Genomic DNA, 19,337 nt, shown 5'->3' with positions numbered 1-19,337 from the left:
CATGCCAACGCACACCTGCCAGGAGTCACTCAGGCATTGATGGAAACTGGAATTGTTGTCAGCTTTAAAACACTGTAATTTCAAACGGTGATTAACACCGAGGACAGTCTGTAATGATCTCATGTACTTCACTGTGGATTGCTAGGACAGGTTCGGGAAACTCTGCCCAATGAGAAGCATGGAGCGGTTTTACGATCCTTACCCGTCTCCATACCCTATGTTCCTATGATCAGGGTTTTTTTTTTAAATTCCTGGTCCACTTGTACAATGTGACATGCAAGGCCTCACTGCTCTGCCATGCCTACTCAGTTTACAGATAAAAAATATTCCACAAAATTCTTTGGCTTCTAGGTCCTGTATCCCCTTTCTAAAACCCCACGAAAGCAAATGGATAAAATTCAATTTAAAACGCCACCGGGAGAGGAGGGGCACCGCAATGGCCAGCGCTTCTCAAAACTCCCCCCAAAATAGGTTTCCACAACGCAAGCGATCTGCGCCCCATTCACACGTTGAACTTCACGGAAAACTGGAAACTCCACTCAGTCACAGTACTTATTAGCATAAATATTAAAATATCAGAAATAATAAAATTCTATACACATCTTCACCGCTGCAATGGCACCTTCACCATCATTAAAAAAAAAGTGTTCTGTATCGCAAAGACAAGAGATGGCTGAGGTGAGGATTAAGGAGGGATTCGACGGTAATTTTAAAAAAACAAACATCTGGGCTTTAACCTTGCTGTAGCCATTAGACCCTGTGCTTTTCAGTGTTGCCAGGTGGGCGGTTTTACCGCCCAATTGGGCGGTTTTCCGCGACCTGCCGCGGGAAATTTTTGCCCGCGGCGGGTTGCGGTTTTTTGGGCTCCTTTTTGGCTTCGGGGCGGTTTTTTCGCCGGCTTTTGCGGTTTTTTCGCCGGCTTTTTTCGGCCGCGGTGGGCGGGGTTAATGACGTTTCTGGGCGGGGTTAGTGACGTGGGAGGCGGGGTTAGTGACGGGGAGGCGGGGTTAGTGACGGGGGAGGCGGGGTTAGTGACCGGGAGGCGGGGCCGATGACGGCGGGGGCGGGGTTGATGACGGCGGGGGCGGGGGTGATGACGCGGGGGCGGAGGTGTCAGGGGCGGGGTTTGAGTTTGGGCGGGTTTTGGGCTGGATTTTGGGCTCCTTTAGGCTGGAAAAAAATTTTCCACCTGGCAACCCTGGTGCTTTTTGAACTAAAAAGAACAGCAGGCCTCAACGTTGAAATCGCTGCACCATCGCGTCCCGTTCGACTTCTGGCAAATCATTTTGCTGTGCTCAAAAGTCGACGGGAAATGGGCTCTGCCATTTTAGGATCTGTCACGTGCACTCCTGCGTATAATAGACATCAACTATTTAACCTACAACCTTGTTTTTAAAAAAAAAAATGCAAGGCTCGAACTTGCAATTTACTGGAGACTGACCTATGACCTCTGCCCTGAGATACTCTGACACTGAACGCTAGACTCTTAAGCAGCTGGGGGGGTGATGGGACTAAACTGTATACGTATTCCTTGAAACAGAATTGGGAGGGGAACAGGAAAGGGGGGGGGGAACATATTTCATTGTGTCAACTGCCATATCTACCGAGCACCCACCTAAGTATTACACCTGCCCCCCCCCCCCCCCCCCCCCCCCCCCACAATAAAGGACAATCTGGCTGTCAAGAAATATCTTTCACTTATGGTTCTTACTTTTCCCACTTCGGAACCCTGGATAAGAAGTTTTTACAGCTTAGGTAAAACACACAGAACCTGCAGGGCTCCGGTGGGCTGGACCAGTATTTCCCTCTAGCAAGGGGTTCAACGCAGTGGGTGGCAGGACGCTATACACGCAGAAACGCATGACTGAAAGAAAAGCTATGCGCCCTTCTTCAGGGTTCTGCGCTCTCAGCAGTTAACAACCCACCATGAGGGCTTCTTAGGCAAGTCCCTGGGCCAAAGACCCCCAAATCCCTGATGCAAGCTGAGCCCAGAAATTATGGACCGAATACGGATATTATTTGCTTTTCTGAATACCATATAAGCGCTACCTGATAATCCTAGTTACCTCACGTAGCAACATTTCAGCGTAGCCAGCTTGGGTGATGGCAACGCTAAAATGCAATTGTAAAAAAAAAATGGTCTAGACCTTATAATTATATATTTCATTATCCGACTAGTTCTTTCTATTTACTTTAATTAACCAAAGAACCCTTAAAAAATAACAGAGACGCAGGGCTTCACACTGTTACAGTGTGCAGTTTCTAGGGGGCGCGTTGGTGAAGGTTCCTTTCCCGTCCCATTCCCTATAATCCGCCAGTCCACAGGAAGGCCAATCAGGTGCAAAGTCATCTCTCAATCTCCCAGGATGAGTTTTACAAACGATGCCACATCTGTCTCTTTGGACTCATGCAGGGTAAAAAAAGGATGTTGCTGAGGAGAAACAGACAGACAGGAGAAAAAAACACAAAAGAAAAATGTTAGCATTTGAGTCTTTCATTTACAAAGGTGTGCTAAAAGCAGACAGAAGAGGCCCTCGTTATCCGCAGCACCCAACAGAAACGGACCAAAGCAGATACAAAAAAAGGCCAGAGATGAGTTTTAATTAACAAACCAGGAATTAAACTCTGGAATTCGTTGCCAGAGAATGTAGTAAAAGCAGTTAGCTTAGCGGGGTTTTAAAAAGGTTTAGATGGCTTCCTAAAGGAAAAGTCTATAGACCATTATTAAAATGGATTTGGGAAAAATCCACTGCTTATTTCTAAGATAAGCAGCATAAAATGTATTGTACCTTTTTAGGATCTTGCCAGGTATTTGTGACCTGGATTGGCCACTGTTGGAAACAGGATGCTGGGCTTGATGGACCTTCGGTCTGTCCCAGTATGGCAATACTTATGAGTTTGTTTGATTCTCTTCCTGGTATTCAGCATGCTGTTAAAACCTGAAGGCAAAGCTCTGCCAGTTTTTACTCGTTTTTGAGCTCCACAAGTTTCGTGCTGTCTTGGATGAACTGCTGAATACCAGGAACAGAATCAAACAAACGCCTGGTTTGTTGATTAAAACTTTCTTCTGATGCAGCCAACTTGGCAAAACTTGGCCACGTTGGGACTTGTGCAATAAAGTTTTCTGGACTCATCTCAAGGTGTCCTAAAGCCTGTGACTGGGCCCCTAATTACACCTTTTGGAGTAAATTCAAGAAAGGTTGGCAAAAGTAAGGCACTACACATTAGGACGCTAACAGCGGCATAATCGAAAGAGAAGGACGTCCATCTTCTGACACAAATCGGGAGATGGGCGTCCTTCTCTCAGGGTCGCTCAAATCGGCATAATCGAAAGCCGATTTTTGGCATCCTCAACTGCTTTCCGTCACGGAGACGACCAAAGTTCATGGGGGCGTGTTGGCAGTGTACCGAAGGCGGGACGGGGGTATGGTTAAGACATGGGTGCCCTCGGTTGATAATGGAAAAAAGAAGGGCGTCCCTGACGAGCATTTGGCCGACTTTACTTGGTCCAATTTTTTTCAAGACCAAGCCTCGAAAAGTTGCCCGAACTGATCAGATGACCACTGGAGGGAATCGGGGATGACCTCCCCTTACTACCCCAGTGGTCACCAACCCCCTCCCACCCCCCAAAAAATTTTAAAAACATTTTTTCCAGCCTCTATGCCAGTTTCAAATGTCATGCCCAGCTCCATCACAGCAGTATGCAGGTCCCTGGAGCAGTTTTTAGTGGGTGCAGTGCACTTCAGGCAGGCGGACCCAGGCCCATCCCCCCCACCTGTTACACTTGTGGTGGTAAATGGGAGCCCTTCAAAACCCACCACAAACCCACTGTACCCACATCTAGGTGCCCCCCTTCACCCCTTAGGGCTATGGTAGTGGTGTACAGTTGTGGGGAGTTGGTTTTTTTGGGGGGGGGGTTGCGGGGCTCAGCATCAAAGGTAAGGGAGCTATGCACCTGGGAGCAATTTCTGAAGTCCACTGCAGTGCTGCCTAGGGTGCCCGGTTGCTGTCCTGGCATGTGAGGGGGACCAGTGGACTACGAATGCTGGCTCCTCCCACGACCAAAGGGCTTGCATTTGGTCGTTTTTGAGATGGGCGTCCTCGGTTTCAATTATTGGCGAAAACCGTGGTCATCCATCTCTAAGGTCGACCATCTCAATATTTAGGTCGACCATCTCTTAGGCTGACCTAAATGTTGAGATTTGGGCGTCCCCAACCGTATTATCGAAATGAAAGATGGACGCCCATCTTGTTTCGATAATACGGGATGCTCCGCCCCTTCGCGGGGACGTCCTCAGAGATGGGCTTCCCCGTTCAAAAATGCCTCTCCACGTCTCAATTCTGTAACGGCAGTTCTGTACGGAGCTGCCCTTATAGAACAGTTCAAAATGGAGGGTTTATCAGCATGTTACCACTGGCGTCCCTGAGGAAGATTTTTTGAAACGGAAACTTATGTTGGACGTTTGGGAACCTACAGCGAATGAGCGATAAGTTGGCTCGTGTTTGTTCCTTTAGTTTGCAGTGGGGACTTGAGTTAATGAAGTAACCAAACGTTTGCTTCTTTCATTATCAGAAGTTCATTTTGTGCCTCCTTGAGGTTATCTCGGATGACACCAGAACAGTAGTAGAACTCTTAATTAGGTGATTTTTGGTAGTGTTTTCATTTTACACTTGCACTCATTCACTTTATTGAAAAACTGGGGGGTGATTGTTTGGGATAGTGTCCCATGTTGTATAGAGCTACTCATGTGAGACGCTTTTGGGGCGGTGTGATTCACTGCAGGGCCGCCAAGAGCCGGGGCCGGGCCCGGGACAAGGCCGCTCCCAGCCCCCCCCCCCCCAGAGGTCACGTCGCGTTGCGCCCCCCCACCCGAGGTCGCCGGGCCCCCCTCCACCCGCTGCCAGTGCCGGGCCCTCTGAACTAACCTGAAGTGCCTTCATCTTCGACGCAAGCAGCAACAGCAGGGCAGACCTCTCCTTCCTTCCCTGCCCCGCCCTCGTGGACGTTACATCAGGCGAGGGCGGGACACGGAAGGAGTGGCCTGCCCTGCTGCTGCTGCTTGCGTCGAAGATGAAGGCGCTTCAGGTTAGTTGTGGGAGCGACGGAGAGCGGGTGGGCGGGACTGTAGCGGCGCCAGGCCCCCCCCCCCCCCGGAGGCTCGGGCCCGGGGACTTTTGTCCCCCCTGTCCCCCCCTCTCGGCGGCCCTGACTCACTGAAGTAGTGCTCAGCTGTACGTACAGCCTATACCGAACTCCCCGTTTCACTCCTTATAAAAATATTAAAATTATAAAATCAAACATTTTTAAAAATTTGTACAAACTTTTATTCCTTTGGAACAATTGAGATATTCTACTACTGTTTGTTTTGAGTGTGTCACCGAGTCATTACATTTTTGGGATTGACTTTTTTTGTTTGATTCATTTGGTTTTTTGTCTCTCTCTTGGGGGTTTTTGTATTGTTACTTATAGAATAGTAGCAGAAGTCCATACGTTAGTTCAAAGGCAGGTCTAAGTACAGGTTGGCAGATGATCAAAAGCAAACGCTGGCGCTAGAGGCTGTTAGCGCCATACTAGCGCCGGCGTTTGCTACCGCCCCATGATCAGAGCCCTCGAGCGCGTGATACAACGCGCTGGAGGGCTCTTAGCGCAAGTAGCTTGCAAATGCATGCTAATCAGCGCTTAACGCATTCATCCCCAATGATCAGCGTCCAGCGCGCCAAAGATTGGGTCGCTGGCCGCGACAAACCCTACGCCAGCTCCGAGCTGGTGTTAGGGTTTGCAGATCGTTGGGGAGGAATGCTGAGCCCTGTCCAGCATGCATTTGCATGATGGCTGGCCCCCATTTCCCCCCTACAGCAAACCTCCCAGCGAGGGCAGTTGAGGACGTCCAAAATTTGGACGTTTCTGTGACGAGGCAGTTGAGGATGTCCAAAATTGGATGTTTCTATGAGAAAGACATGGTGTTTTCAGGAAAGAAACAGAAAGGCTAAACATAACAGTCTGAAAACACCACAGACCCTGATGCAGGAGGCGAAACTCGGGCCGAAGTTGGGCCGTGGACGGCGTTAAGAAGACTGATGGCAAAAAAGATAAGTGATCCTTATAAGAACATTACAAGAATTTGAATGTGTTAAGCGTCACACATAGTAACATAGTAGATGACGGCAGAAAAAGACCTGCACGGTCCATCCAGTCTGCCCAAGAAGATAAATTCATATGTGCTACTTTTTTATTTGTACTGTCCTCTTCAGTGCACAGACCGTATAAGTCTGCCCAGCACTATCCCCGCCTCCCAACCCCCAACTCCGCCTCCCACCACCAGCTCTGGCACAGACCGTATAAGTCTGCCCAGCACTATCCCCGCTGCCCAACCACCAGCCCCGGCACAGACCGTATAAGTCTGCCCAGCACTAGTCCCACCTCCCAACCACCAGCCCCGGCACAGACCGTATAAGTCTGCCCAGCACTAGCCCCGCCTCCCAACCACCAGCTCCTGAGGATCCCTTCCTTCTACACAATAAAGGAGGTTTTTCAGCCAGTGATGATTGGAAGGTGCTCCCTTAAGTTGGCATCAATAATAGGAGTACTTATCTGTGTTTGAGGCTTTTCCTCCAAAATACTTGAGAATATGTAGTTACACCACACCGAATAGAGATCGATATATATGATTGGTTGTGCATCTTAATGTCATTTTGTGTTGGTGATTTTCTTGTAATATAACCAGTCTTCTCTTTAGTTCGGGTGAGGTATGGGGGGAAGGGGGGGTAATTAACCACGAAAATTGTTTGGTGACTTTCTCATGTTCTGGTGCTGGTTCCTGTTATACTACTATCTCGCAGTTCTCATAAGCAGATATGTATATTTTGTATCGTTGCTGTCATTAATAAAAACGTTTTACTCTAAAATACAAATTCTCGATAAAAAGTTTGAACAACAAAAAAAAACCTTCCATAGCAAAAGCTGGGAACAGGCAGTGTGAGACGGTAACCCCAATGCCACAACTTCTAATGTCACCGGGGCAGAGGGAGAGTCGGCCATAAAATCCCCACTGTGCTAAGATAATCAGCGACAGGTAAACACCAAAAGACTGTTGCCTGATGCCAGGAAGGTATTATCTTAAAGGAGACGCCCTTCTCAGAAAAACTGACTGGACTGAGGTAAAAGCCACGTTCCACTTTCAAAGAAAGGTCAGAAAAACTTCAGGGGCTGCTCTTTTGACTGAGAAGTGGTATTTGAAGCCCAGCTAATGCGTAAAATGAGTTGATCAGACTGCAAGACGCCAGTACAACCGCTCTGTACTTAAAAACACTAAACGTTTGCAGCCTGTGCTGAGGCACAACCTCTCAGACAAAACTCCGAAGAGGTCTCCCTTACAAACTTGAATAACTACGGCATCTTTAGGAGTTTTAAAAGCAAAAGAAGATAATGGGAATTGGAAAAAGAAAAACCTCCAAAATTTAGTGCTGTATTCTGGCTGTCAAATACTTTTCTTAATAGTTTCTATGTTGAGTCGGGTACCAGAGAAAACTGTTAGGAAAGGCTGGAGCTTCCATACAGCCGGGCCATAAGAAGTCCTGTAGGTCAACTGACCATGGCAAGTGAGAAGAGGAAGTCAAGCTCAGCCATTTCGCCCAAGAGCCTCAAGGCGAGTTATGGGCCAAAAGGAAAGGACAGTTGCCCCACCTTCAGCTCATTATTAATGAATCCTAGGAGTATTTATTCCACTCTAATCTGAAAAATAATCCTTAGGTTTAGTTCCTCCAACTTTCTTCAATTCCAACCTCACCCTCCGTGATCACAAAGCACATTGACATTGGCCATGGTTGGGAGTAGGGAAGGGTGGAAGCTGGCCAAGATCAGTGCAGTAGAAGTGGACAAATGGGAGAAGGCTAGACAGAAAAGGCAGGTGCAGCACAGCAACCCTAGGCACATGCCTGATCTAACTAGTGGAAACTCCAGCCCTCTCTGGGTAGCAACAATGTAACACTCACCATAAGTTCTGGGTAGGTTGGCCGCTCTTTGGAATTCTTCTTCAAGCTTAAGAGGGAGAAGAAAGAAGATAATTTACCAAAAACATAATTCTAATGCACAGATTTGTCACACAGAATAAAGGACGAGATTCTATATATCACGCCTTTAAAAATCGGCATTGAAAAGTGGAGGAGTGGCCTAGTGGTTAGGGTGGTGGACTTTGGTCCTGAGGCAACTGAGTTGGATTTCCACTTCAGGCACAGGCAGCTCCTTGTGACTCTGGGCAAGTCATTTAACCCTCCATTGCCCCATGTAAGCCGCATTGAGCCTGCCATGAGTGGGAAAGCGCAGGGTACAAATGTAACAAAAATAAAATAGATACTATTGGAGATTCTACATGGAATGTTGCTACTATTGGAGATTCTACATGGAATGTTGCTATTCCACTAGCAACATTCCATGTAGAAGGCTGCGCAGGCTTCTGTTTCTGTGAGTCTGACGTACGTGCAGGACGTCAGACTCACAGAAGCAGAAGCCTGCGCGGCCACACTGGTGTGACTCTGGGCAAGTCACTTAACCCTCCATTGCCCCATGTAAGCCGCATTGAGCCTGCCATGAGTGGGAAAGCGTGGGGTACAAATGTAACAAAAAAAAAATTTTTTTTTAAATACGCATAAGCGTTTTCTAGAAAACACACCTTAATTTAGGCGCACTTTATAGAATAAACCTAAATGTCCGCGTGGTTTATAGAATGCAAAGAGCGCCTGTCCATGTGACTAAATTTAGTCGAGAGCAGTTACACCAAGTTAAACTTGGTGTCAATGCCGACGTCTAAATTAGGCACGGACCGGGTGTATTCTATAACAACGCACATAGTTTTGAGAAATGCCCACGACCCGCTCATTCCACGCCCCCTTTTCAACGATGCGACTTAAGAGTTTATGTGCATCACGTTAGAGAATACACTTAGACAGTTCTGCGAGTAAATTCTAATTAATGCCAATTAATGTCAATAATTGATTAAGTGGCAATTATCAATGCTGTTAATTAAGTTGTGCACGCAAATATAGAATGCAAGTGGATTGGCACGGACAAATTAAGTCGCGCTACATAGAATCCAGGGAGGGGAAATGTTTCAGATTAATATTCTATACACATTCAGAAGCCACTGATCACCTACAGCATCGACCGCGCTTCACTTTCCCACTTCAAAGTGATATTTAATTATCAAGAATATAATTAAGACTGGCTACAAACGCATTTGAAGAAAGTCAGTTTAATCACCAGTTTCAAAACGGTCATTTTTCTGAATTTTGAAAGAAATGTAGGGGGACGATAATTTAGCCGGCAGCAGTGAGCATTCTTTTAAGCGCCTTTGGCGTTATTTCTGGACATTCAATGCCAGGCCATGTCCAGACACTGACATAAGAACATAAGAGAAACCATACTGGGTCAGACCAAAGGTTCATCTAGCCCAGTATCCTGCTTCCAACAGTGGCCAAGCCAGGTCACAAGTACCTGACAGAATCCCAAATCGTAGCAATCCTAGGGCAAGCCATTGCTTCCCCATGTCTGTCTCAGTAGCAGACTATGGACTTTTCCTCCAGGAACTTGTCCAAACCTTTTCTAAACCCACATACGCTAACGCTAACTGCAACATTCACCACTTAACTGCATAAGCAACATCGCATAAAGATAGGACTGACTTTTATTTGGTCCAATTTAACCACTAAACTTAGACAGTTGAGTGATGAATGTCAGCACTTAACCACGTAAGGGCCAACTTCACCCCTGGACCGCCCACAAAACAGGCAGCTTTGAGCTTAGTGGTCTGTGGAGATACATAACCAGTTAAGTGCCACTTAATATCAGCGGATAACCCTGAAGAAAGTCATTTTATTATTATTATTATTATTATTGGTAGCATTTGTATCCCACATTTTCCCACCAATTTGCAGGCTCAATGTGGCTTACATTTGCCATAATGGCGGTTGCCATTTCCAGGTAAAAGAATTACAAATGGTGTTGCATTAAGGTGCATACATACATGGTAACCTACATGGTACATAATAGATATGGAGCAGATCATGGTATAAATATATACCATGTGCATACATACATGGTAAAAAGGAATACATTATGGCCTGTTAAATCACTTTGAATATCGACTCCGTGGAGGGGCATAATCAAACGGGGGCGCCCATCTCTAAGGACGGCCCCGTAAAACGGCGTTCCCAACCGTATTATCGAAACAAGATGGGCGGCCATCTTTCATTTCGATAATACGGTCGGGGACGGCCAAATCTCAACATTTGGGTGGACCTTAGAGATGGCAGACCTCGGTTTTCGCATATAATGGAAATTAAGGGCGCCCATCTCAAAACCGGCCAAATCCAAGCTATTTGGTTAAGGGAGGAGCCAGCATTTGTAGTGCACTGGTCCCCCTTGTTGGAATTTATTGTATTTTACATGCATTGCCTGTCACCTATTATTTCTCTGTGATTACTCTGTGACCTCTGATGTGAATTACTTAGAGAGGTCACACAGCTATGTAACTTCCTGTAGGGGTTAGATGCAGCAGATGCAGCACATGCAGCACATGGAGCACATGGAGCTCATGATCTCTCCTAACCTGAGAGGATCTATGGTGGTGTGAGCATCCATTACCATCTAAGCACATGGAAGGAGCTGATAATACAAATGTATAGTAATATGTATATATAAGCCTGTCTGATTATAATCTAACTACAAACTGTGAGTAAACAGATGTTTTGTTACTTCAACTTTAAAGTGACTCAGCAGTGAATTATTCAGGGGTGAATGAGAGAGAGATGAAGAAAGAAATTAACATTTCTAAAGCTGAAGCTGTGTGTACTAAAATCTGCTAATTATTTACTACAAATAATCCAACAAAAGGGTTATGGGCCCAGGGCCAGGAATTGAAAAAGAAGAGAAATATTACCAGGCAGAAAAAAAGGCCACATTTTTCTCTTAAGTTTTAAAGGAAAGATTCAGTCTGTCTCTCTCTCCCCCCCACACAGCAGACAGAAGGCTAAGAAAATGGCTGAGGGAAGAAATTCACCATTGTTCTATTCTCTCAAGGTGCCCAAATTAACTGAGTTTAATTATCAGCAGTGGGAACTAAGATTCATATGTCTCCTTCGAGCAAAAGGATTAAATATATGCTTAGACCAAGACAGAACAGATGAAAATATGGCTGAATGGGACAATGCAAACTATTATGTGAAGTGCATGCTTTTGGAAGCTCTCTCAGAGAAACAAGCCATATTAGTGGAGGGAAAAGATACACCAAAGGACATTTTATATAAACTGAGAACTATGTATGCAACTACATATGCAAAGCAGCAACCAATTTGGTTGGCAGAGTTGAATGAAACCAAATTAAGGGATAAAAGTAAATGTAATGATCACATTATGCATCTTATGTCTTCATTTCAAAAGCTAGAACTTTCTGGAATTCCCATGTGTGATGCATTGAAAAGAGCATTTCTTTTTACCTCACTATCAAAGAAGTTTGATGTTTTTAGGTCTGTAAATGAGGCCATTGAAGGGCAATCTTTTGAACAGACAACATCAAAACTAAGGCAGGAATGCATAATAAATGATTCTGAGGAGATGTGTTCTCAAAGCAAGTCAGAGAGAAATGAAACAAATTTCTTGGCAAAGAACAGAGGAAGGCGGAGCTATGGGAAACTCCACCCAAGGGCAAGCTGATTTGCTACTCATGTGGAAAGGAGGGACATGTATCTAAATGGTGTAAGGAAACACAAAACACTCCCTCTAGCTCACCTAAGCCAATGGAACTAAAGAATTTTCAAACCAGGAAATGTATGAAGGACAAAGATAAACACAAGGGCTTTCTAATGGCAGAAAAATCTTTGACTATGGTAAATAATAATTCAAATGAAAGTACTTGGATTTTGGATTCAGGGAGCACATGCCATTTAACCAATTGTAAAGATTTCTTTCAGGAAATGTGTCCAGAGGAAGGTATTCTTAAAACTGCAAACGCAGGGACTGCTAAGATCCAAGCAAAAGGTATTGGATTCTTAAAATGCAAAGTGTCTAATGAAGTTAAAGAAATTCCTGTAAGTGATGTCTTGTATATTCCCCAAGCAGTTTGCAATATGCTTAGTGTATCTACATTAGATAAGAAGGGATTTGTGATTCATTTTGAAAACAGTAAGTGCACAATCTCTAAAAATGATGAAGTGTATGCTGAAGCTTTTATGCATAATGATGTTTATAAACTGAGCATTTCAGGTGAAGCCTCACATATGGCGCAAGTAAGGAAGAATGATGGTAAATGTAGTCTGGAAATCTGGCACCGCCGCCTGGGACATCGTGATTCTAAGGTGATCCAGGATCTTTACAGTAAGCAACTGGCCACCGGCATTCAGATAAGTGCAGATGCTGGTAAAATGGAGAAATGCATAGACTGTGTTACTCAAAAAGGTGTGAGACCCTCATTTCCTGCATACACAGGAAATAGGAGTAATAAAGTGCTGGACTTAATACACAGTGACTTATGTGGACCGTTTAATATCCCATCATTGGGAAATAACAGATTTGTGCTAATATTCTTGGATGATTTCTCTAGATATTGTGTGGCCTATTTGCTGAAAGAAAAAAGTCAAGTCACAGACATGCTGAAGAAATACGTAGCCATGGTGAGCAATAAATTTGAAAGAAAACCAAAGGTTCTTCAGACCGACAATGGTGGTGAGTTCACTTCACAAAGCATGCGCACATTTCTAGAACAAGAAGGCATTCAGCATATCACAACAGTAGCTTATACACCAGAGCAAAATTCTGTTGCAGAGAGAAAATTTAGGTCACTTGTGGAAATGACCAGATGTATGCTGTCAGATAGCAATCTCCCTAAAAGACTATGGGGGGAAGCCATTCTCACAGCAGTGTACCTACAAAACAGAATGCCAACTAAAGGCGCTGAGCGCACACCACATGAGACAAACCTGTCACACATAAGAACATTTGGAAGTACAGCATATGCTCATGTACCAAAGCAAAGAAGGCATAAGCTGGATTCCACAACAGAAAGGGGCATTTTAGTTGGCTATGCTCCAGGACACAAAGGATATAGAATTTTGAATCTGAAAACTGGCATTGTTGGCATAAGACATGTTACATATTTTGATGAAAACAAAAGGGTTGATAAAGGCTGGATTATCCCAGATGAGCCTTATCATCCAGAATATGAAACTAGAACCATAATAGACATGCCAGTGTATATAAATGCCATACCAAGGCAGATGTCTGAAAGCAACTCACCTGTATCTAACGAGGAACAGGCAGAGGAAGCAGACACAGAAAGGATCATTGAAGAAGACAGTACAGTTGGAGAAGGGGAATCAATTGGAGAAGGACTCTCAGATTTAGAGGATGCGGAAAGGTCAGACCAACCTGTTGTCAGACGCTCATCCAGGGAAAACAAAGGTGTTCCACCCCCAAGACTGTCTTACTTAATAAAGTCAACAGAAGCTCAAGAGCCCTTAACATGGGATGAGATTGAGAAAATGCCAGCAGAAGAAGCTGCTGAATGGCATAAAGCTGCACAAGAAGAAATTGATGCATTGGATAAAAATAATACTTGGATTCTTACAAAATTACCTCCTGGCAAGAAAGCTATAGGATGCAAATGGGTATTCAAGTTAAAAAGGAATGCACAAGGAAAAGTGGAAAGGTATAAAGCCAGATTAGTGGCAAAGGGATATCTTCAAAAATATGGAGAAGATTTTGATGAAGTGTTTGCACCTGTAGTGAAACACACGACAATCAGAACACTTCTGAGCATTGCAGTCTCAAAAGGCATGCAAGTCAACCACATTGATGTGAAAACAGCATTTCTTCACGGAGATATAACTGAAGACTTGTACATGGAACAGCCAACAGGTTTCATAAATACAAAACAAAGACAGCTAGTGTGTAAATTAAACAAAGGTCTTTATGGATTAAAGCAAAGTGCAAAATGTTGGAATGATAAATTGCATGAAATATTGACAAATTTAGGATTTAAGCAAGGTGAAGCAGATAAATGCTTATACACTAGGTGCACAAATGGACAATATGCATACATTTTAGCTTTTGTTGATGATCTGCTCATTGCAAGCAAAAGTGAGCAAGAGTACAAGGACATTGTAAAGTGTTTAAACCTCAATGTTGAGATAAAAGAACTTGGTAATGTGTCATACTATCTTGGTATAGAAATTGAGAAACAAAATGATGGTTCTTATCTTCTAAGCCAGAAGCAGAAAATAAATGAGCTTATTGAAAGTTTAGGTATGCAAGATGCCCAAGTTGTAAGCACTCCCATGATCACTGATTTTCTGAAGGATGAAACAGTAAGAGAACCTTTACCAGATAACATCCAATATAGATCAGCCATAGGTAAGCTTTTATATCTAGCTACCACATACAGGGCTGATATAGCAAATGCAGTAGGAATTTTGAGCAGAAGGGTCAGCTCACCTACCAAATCAGATTGGACTGCAGTTAAAAGGATGGTAAGGTATTTAAAGGGTACCATTGATTGTAAATTAAAGATTTCAGCCAATAGTAATCCAAAACTAATATGTTACTGTGATTCAGATTGGGCAGGGGATCATTCTGATTATAAATCCACAAGTGGATATGTGTTTATGTATGGAAATGTACAAATTTCATGGGCCAGTCATAAACAAAGTATTGTGAGTCTGTCTTCTACAGAAGCTGAATACGTGGCCGTATCGGAAGCGTGCAGAGAACTGATGTGGATTGAAAAACTTTTGCTGGATTTCGGAATAGCTGAAAAGAGACCAATCCAGATAATGGAAAATAATCAGAGCTGCATCCGACTGTCACAGAATGACAAGGTTCAGTCACGCACCAAGCACATCGCAACGAAATACCACAACGTGCGAGAGTTGGCGAAAGAAGGGGTCATCAGTCTACACTATTGTCACACCAGTGAGATGACAGCTGACATCATGACCAAACCGTTACCCAGAGAACATTTTGTGAATCTGCGTATAAAGCTTGGACTTTGTATGAATAAATAATTGCATGACAGTTATGCATGAGAAGGGGTTTGTTGGAATTTATTGTATTTTACATGCATTGCCTGTCACCTATTATTTCTCTGTGATTACTCTGTGACCTCTGATGTGAATTACTTAGAGAGGTCACACAGCTATGTAACTTCCTGTAGGGGTTAGATGCAGCAGATGCAGCACATGCAGCACATGGAGCACATGGAGCTCATGATCTCTCCTAACCTGAGAGGATCTATGGTGGTGTGAGCATCCATTACCATCTAAGCACATGGAAGGAGCTGATAATACAAATGTATAGTAATATGTATATATAAGCCTGTCTGATTATAATCTAACTACAAACTGTGAGTAAACAGATGTTTTGTTACTTCAACTTTAAAGTGACTCAGCAGTGAATTATTCAGGGGTGAATGAGAGAGAGATGAAGAAAGAAATTAACATTTCTAAAGCTGAAGCTGTGTGTACTAAAATCTGCTAATTATTTACTACAAATAATCCAACACCCCTCACATGCCAGGACACCAACCGGGCACCCTAGGGGGCACTGCAGTGCACTTCACAAATTGCTCCCAGATGCATAGCTCCCGTACCTTGTGTGCTGAGCCCCCCAAAACCCCCCCCCCCCCACAACTGTACAACACTACCATAGCCCTTAAAGGGTAACGGGGGGCACCTACATGTGGGTACAGTGGGTTTCGGGTGGGTTTTGGAGGGCTCCCATTTACCCCCACAAGTGTAACAGGTAGGGAGGGGATGGGCCTGGGTCCGCCTGCCTGAAATGCACTGCAGTACCCACTAAAAACTGCTCCAGGGACCTGCATAGTGCTGTGATACAGCTGGGTATGACATTTGAGGCTGGCATAGAGGATGGAAAAAAATGTTTTTAAATGTGTTTTTTTGGGTGGGAGGGGGTTGGTGACCACTGGGGGAGTAAGGGGAGGTCATCCCCGATTCCCTCCAGTGGTTATCTGATCAGTTCGGGCACCTTTTCGAGGCTTGATCATGAACAAAAAGGGACCAAGTCGGCAAAATGCTCGTCAGGGACGCCCTTCTTTTTTCCATTATCGGCCAAGGACGGCCATTTCTTAACCACGCCCCCATCCCTCCTTCGGTGCACTGCCGGCACGCCCCCTTGAACTTCGGTCATCCCTGCAACAGAAAGCAGTTGAGGACGGCCAAAATCGGCTTTCGATTATGCCGATTTGGCCGCCCTTAGGAGAAGGATGCCCATCTCCCGATTTGTGTCGGAAGATGGGCGCCCTTCTCCTTCGAAAATAAGCTGGATAGTAACATAGTAGATGACGGCAGAAAAAGACCTGCACAGTCCATCCAGTCTGCCCAACAAGATAAACTCAAATGTGCTACTTTTTGTGTATACCTTACTTTTCCAGGTGTTTTCATGCAAACTGCTGCCAAAAAAAGATTTTTAAGAGCCCTTTCTGGCTACACACTGGTCCTTGGTCATTTCTGCTGTTTGGTTGCCTGCTTTCTGACCTCACATGACTATGTTGTAGTACAGCATGGCAGGCGGCTGAAATCTGTGCCGGGCAGTGGAAAGGGAGGAGGGGGAAGGCACCTGGTTTTCTTTCAAATAAAAATAAATATTCTTTATTTATTGATTTATTTATTTAAGACAGGAAGTAGTTTGGACATGTTTCCTGTCCAGTAACTTATAGGAAGATATTCAGACAAATTTTGTTGTCTTCAAATAGCTAAGTGGGAAACAGGCACCTCAAAAGATAAAGAAACTGTCTCACTGTTTGCTATACTGAACACATCCTGCCATGGGATAAACCGTCAGGGGAAGAAGAGAGGTGAGGATACCAACTCAGACCCCCCCTCCTGATTCAATCTTGCTGTGTGAACCTTCTGCTCAGATCTCAAGCGTTCAGTCAGAACCAGACAGGGTTAACCTTTTCTAAATCAAATGCAAGTCACATCTTCTAACACCAGAGAGACTCCCTCAGGCGTTAAACACCTGGAATTTTAGTAGAAAATTCCTTAAAATGCATCATGCTGCTTTTTTAATTGCCGAGGTAAGTGCTACGCCTGCCGAACAGCTAGAGACAGGCTCGCTAGTTATCTAATGAGCCAAAGCTACAAATCCATGAAAATGTGTGCTTGGTGGCTAAAACTGAGGGGGTGGGGGTGGGGGGCGGCTAGCATACAGCAGGTCAGGGTAAACAGAGGCCAAAACCATGATCTAGACACAAACCCCGGTCATGGAAAGGCTGCTAAATCAAAAGACAGACTTGTACAAAAGGCAGGTCTAGTTCATACTGCACACAGAAAGGATAAGAATGTGCTGGAAGGGACTTCCCCTCCCCCCACATTAAAAAAAAAACCCTTACTGGTGAAACAGAGAAGACCCTCAATCAGGAGAAACTAGTAGCAAATCACTCTTAGGGGGGAAAAATGCTGTGGCTTTCTGCTCCGGTAGTCCGAGGGTTCCATTCCCAACCCTGGTATCAAATCCAGATGGCTGACAGCAACCAAGAACAGCTTGCTACACACAGAGGGGCATAATCGAACGCGAACGCCCATCTCCATGGGTGTCTATGTCCGCGAACGGGTCCGTGAAGGGGCGGGACAGACTGTATTTTCGAAAAAAATGGGCGCCCATCTTTTTTTTCGATAATATGGTTTGTGCCGGGCAAATGCTACTACTACTACTACTACTACTACTATTTAGCATTTCTATAGCGCTACAAGGCATACGCAGCGCTGCACAAACATAGACGAAAGACAGTCCCTGCGGATTTGAGCTGGGCGGTTTCATTTTTCAGCGATAATGGAAACTGAAGGCGCCCAGCTCAAAAATGAACAAATCCAAGGCATTGGGTCGTGGGAGGGGCCAGGATTCGTAGTGCACTGGTCCCCCTCACATGCCACCCTCACATGCCAACCGGACACCCTAGGGGGCACTTGTAACAATTTTAAAAAAAATGTAAATACCTCCGAAGTCCATAGCTCCCATCCCTTGGGTGCTGAGCCCCTCAAATCCTCCCCAAAACCCACTGCCCACAAATCTACACCATTACCATAGCACTTATGGCTGAAGGGGGGCACCTACATGTGGGTACAGTGGGTTTTGGGGGCAGTTTGGAGGGCTCCCATTTACCACCACAAGTGTAACAGGTAGGGGGGGGATGGGCCTGGGTCTACCTGCCTGAAGTCCACTGCACCCACAAACAACTGCTCCAGGGACCTGCATAGTACTGTGATGGAGCTGGGCATGACATTTGAGGCTGGCATACAGGCTGGCAAAAAAAGTTTTTAAAGTTGATTTTTTTTTTTGGTCAGAGGGGGTTAGTGACCACTGGGGGAGTCAAGGGTGGTCATCCCCAATTCCCTCCGGTGGTCATCTGGTCATTTAGGGCACTTTTTTGGGACTTGTTTGTGAAAAAAAAAAGGTAAAAAAAAAAAAAAAAGACCCAAATTCGCGCTAAAAACGCCTTTCTTTTTTTCGATTATCGCCCAAAGGCGCCCATCTCTCCTCAGCCAATAAACACGCCCCAGTCCCGCCTTCATCACACCTCCGACACGCCCCCATCAACTTTGCCCGTTTCCGCGACAGACTGCAGTTGAAGACGCCCAAAATCGGCTTTGGATTATACCGATTTGGGCGTCTTTGCGAGATGGGCGCCCATCTCCCGATTTGGGTCGAAATATGGGCGCCCAACACTTTCGAAAATTAGGCTGACAATGTAACTTAGATCAGTTCCTTATCTCTTGATTAACTGTACAAAGAACTTGCCTTCAGTTTAGCCACCCAATTATTTATTCCCAACTGACTCTGTATCATGCATCTTGTTCCCATGTATATATCTGCACTTGGCCCCTCAGCTATATGGTAAGCTGTATTGTAGAAAAGCATTGTTACTGGAATGTTCTAATTGTGTGCTTATTAGATATTCCATCACTATTATGCTTACATCGTATTATATCTCTGTTATTTGAATTTCAGTGCTGTTAAATGTGTATTTTTTTATCCTATTTCATGGTACTCCTATTATTAGGTTTCAGTTTGCACTATATATTGTATTTATGTTTATACTTATACATTTTACTATTGTTATGCTGTTAACAAAATTACGTAAGAACATAAGAACATACTGGAACAGATCGAAGGTCCATCAAGCCCAGCATCCTGTTTCCAACAGTGGCCAATCCAGGTTACAAGTACCTGGCAAGATCCCAAAACAGTACAATACATTTTATGCTGCTTATCCTAGAAATAAAGCAGTGGATTTTCCCCAAGGCCATTTTAATAATAACTTATGGACTTTTCT

The 19,337-nt window shown here is 44.6% G+C and overlaps 1 protein-coding gene across 1 annotated transcript in view; it reads right to left on the bottom strand.

Moving 5' to 3' along the window:
* Window positions 1–1,679: 1,679 nt before the first annotated feature.
* MAP2K6 (mitogen-activated protein kinase kinase 6) overlaps window positions 1,680–19,337 on the bottom strand; it is a 127,860-nt gene continuing 110,202 nt past the window's right edge. The window contains exons 11-12 of the mRNA XM_030206533.1: window positions 7,993–8,038; window positions 1,680–2,431 (exon numbers count right to left, since the gene is read on the bottom strand). Coding sequence (XP_030062393.1) covers window positions 2,354–2,431; window positions 7,993–8,038 — 124 coding nt within the window. The 3' untranslated portion in view covers window positions 1,680–2,353. The remainder of the gene's footprint in view (window positions 2,432–7,992; window positions 8,039–19,337) is intronic.

This window comes from Microcaecilia unicolor, chromosome 6, assembly GCF_901765095.1.
Source record: "Microcaecilia unicolor chromosome 6, aMicUni1.1, whole genome shotgun sequence".
NCBI lineage: Eukaryota > Metazoa > Chordata > Amphibia > Gymnophiona > Siphonopidae > Microcaecilia > Microcaecilia unicolor.
This window is presented reverse-complemented; position numbering and strand designations above follow the sequence as displayed.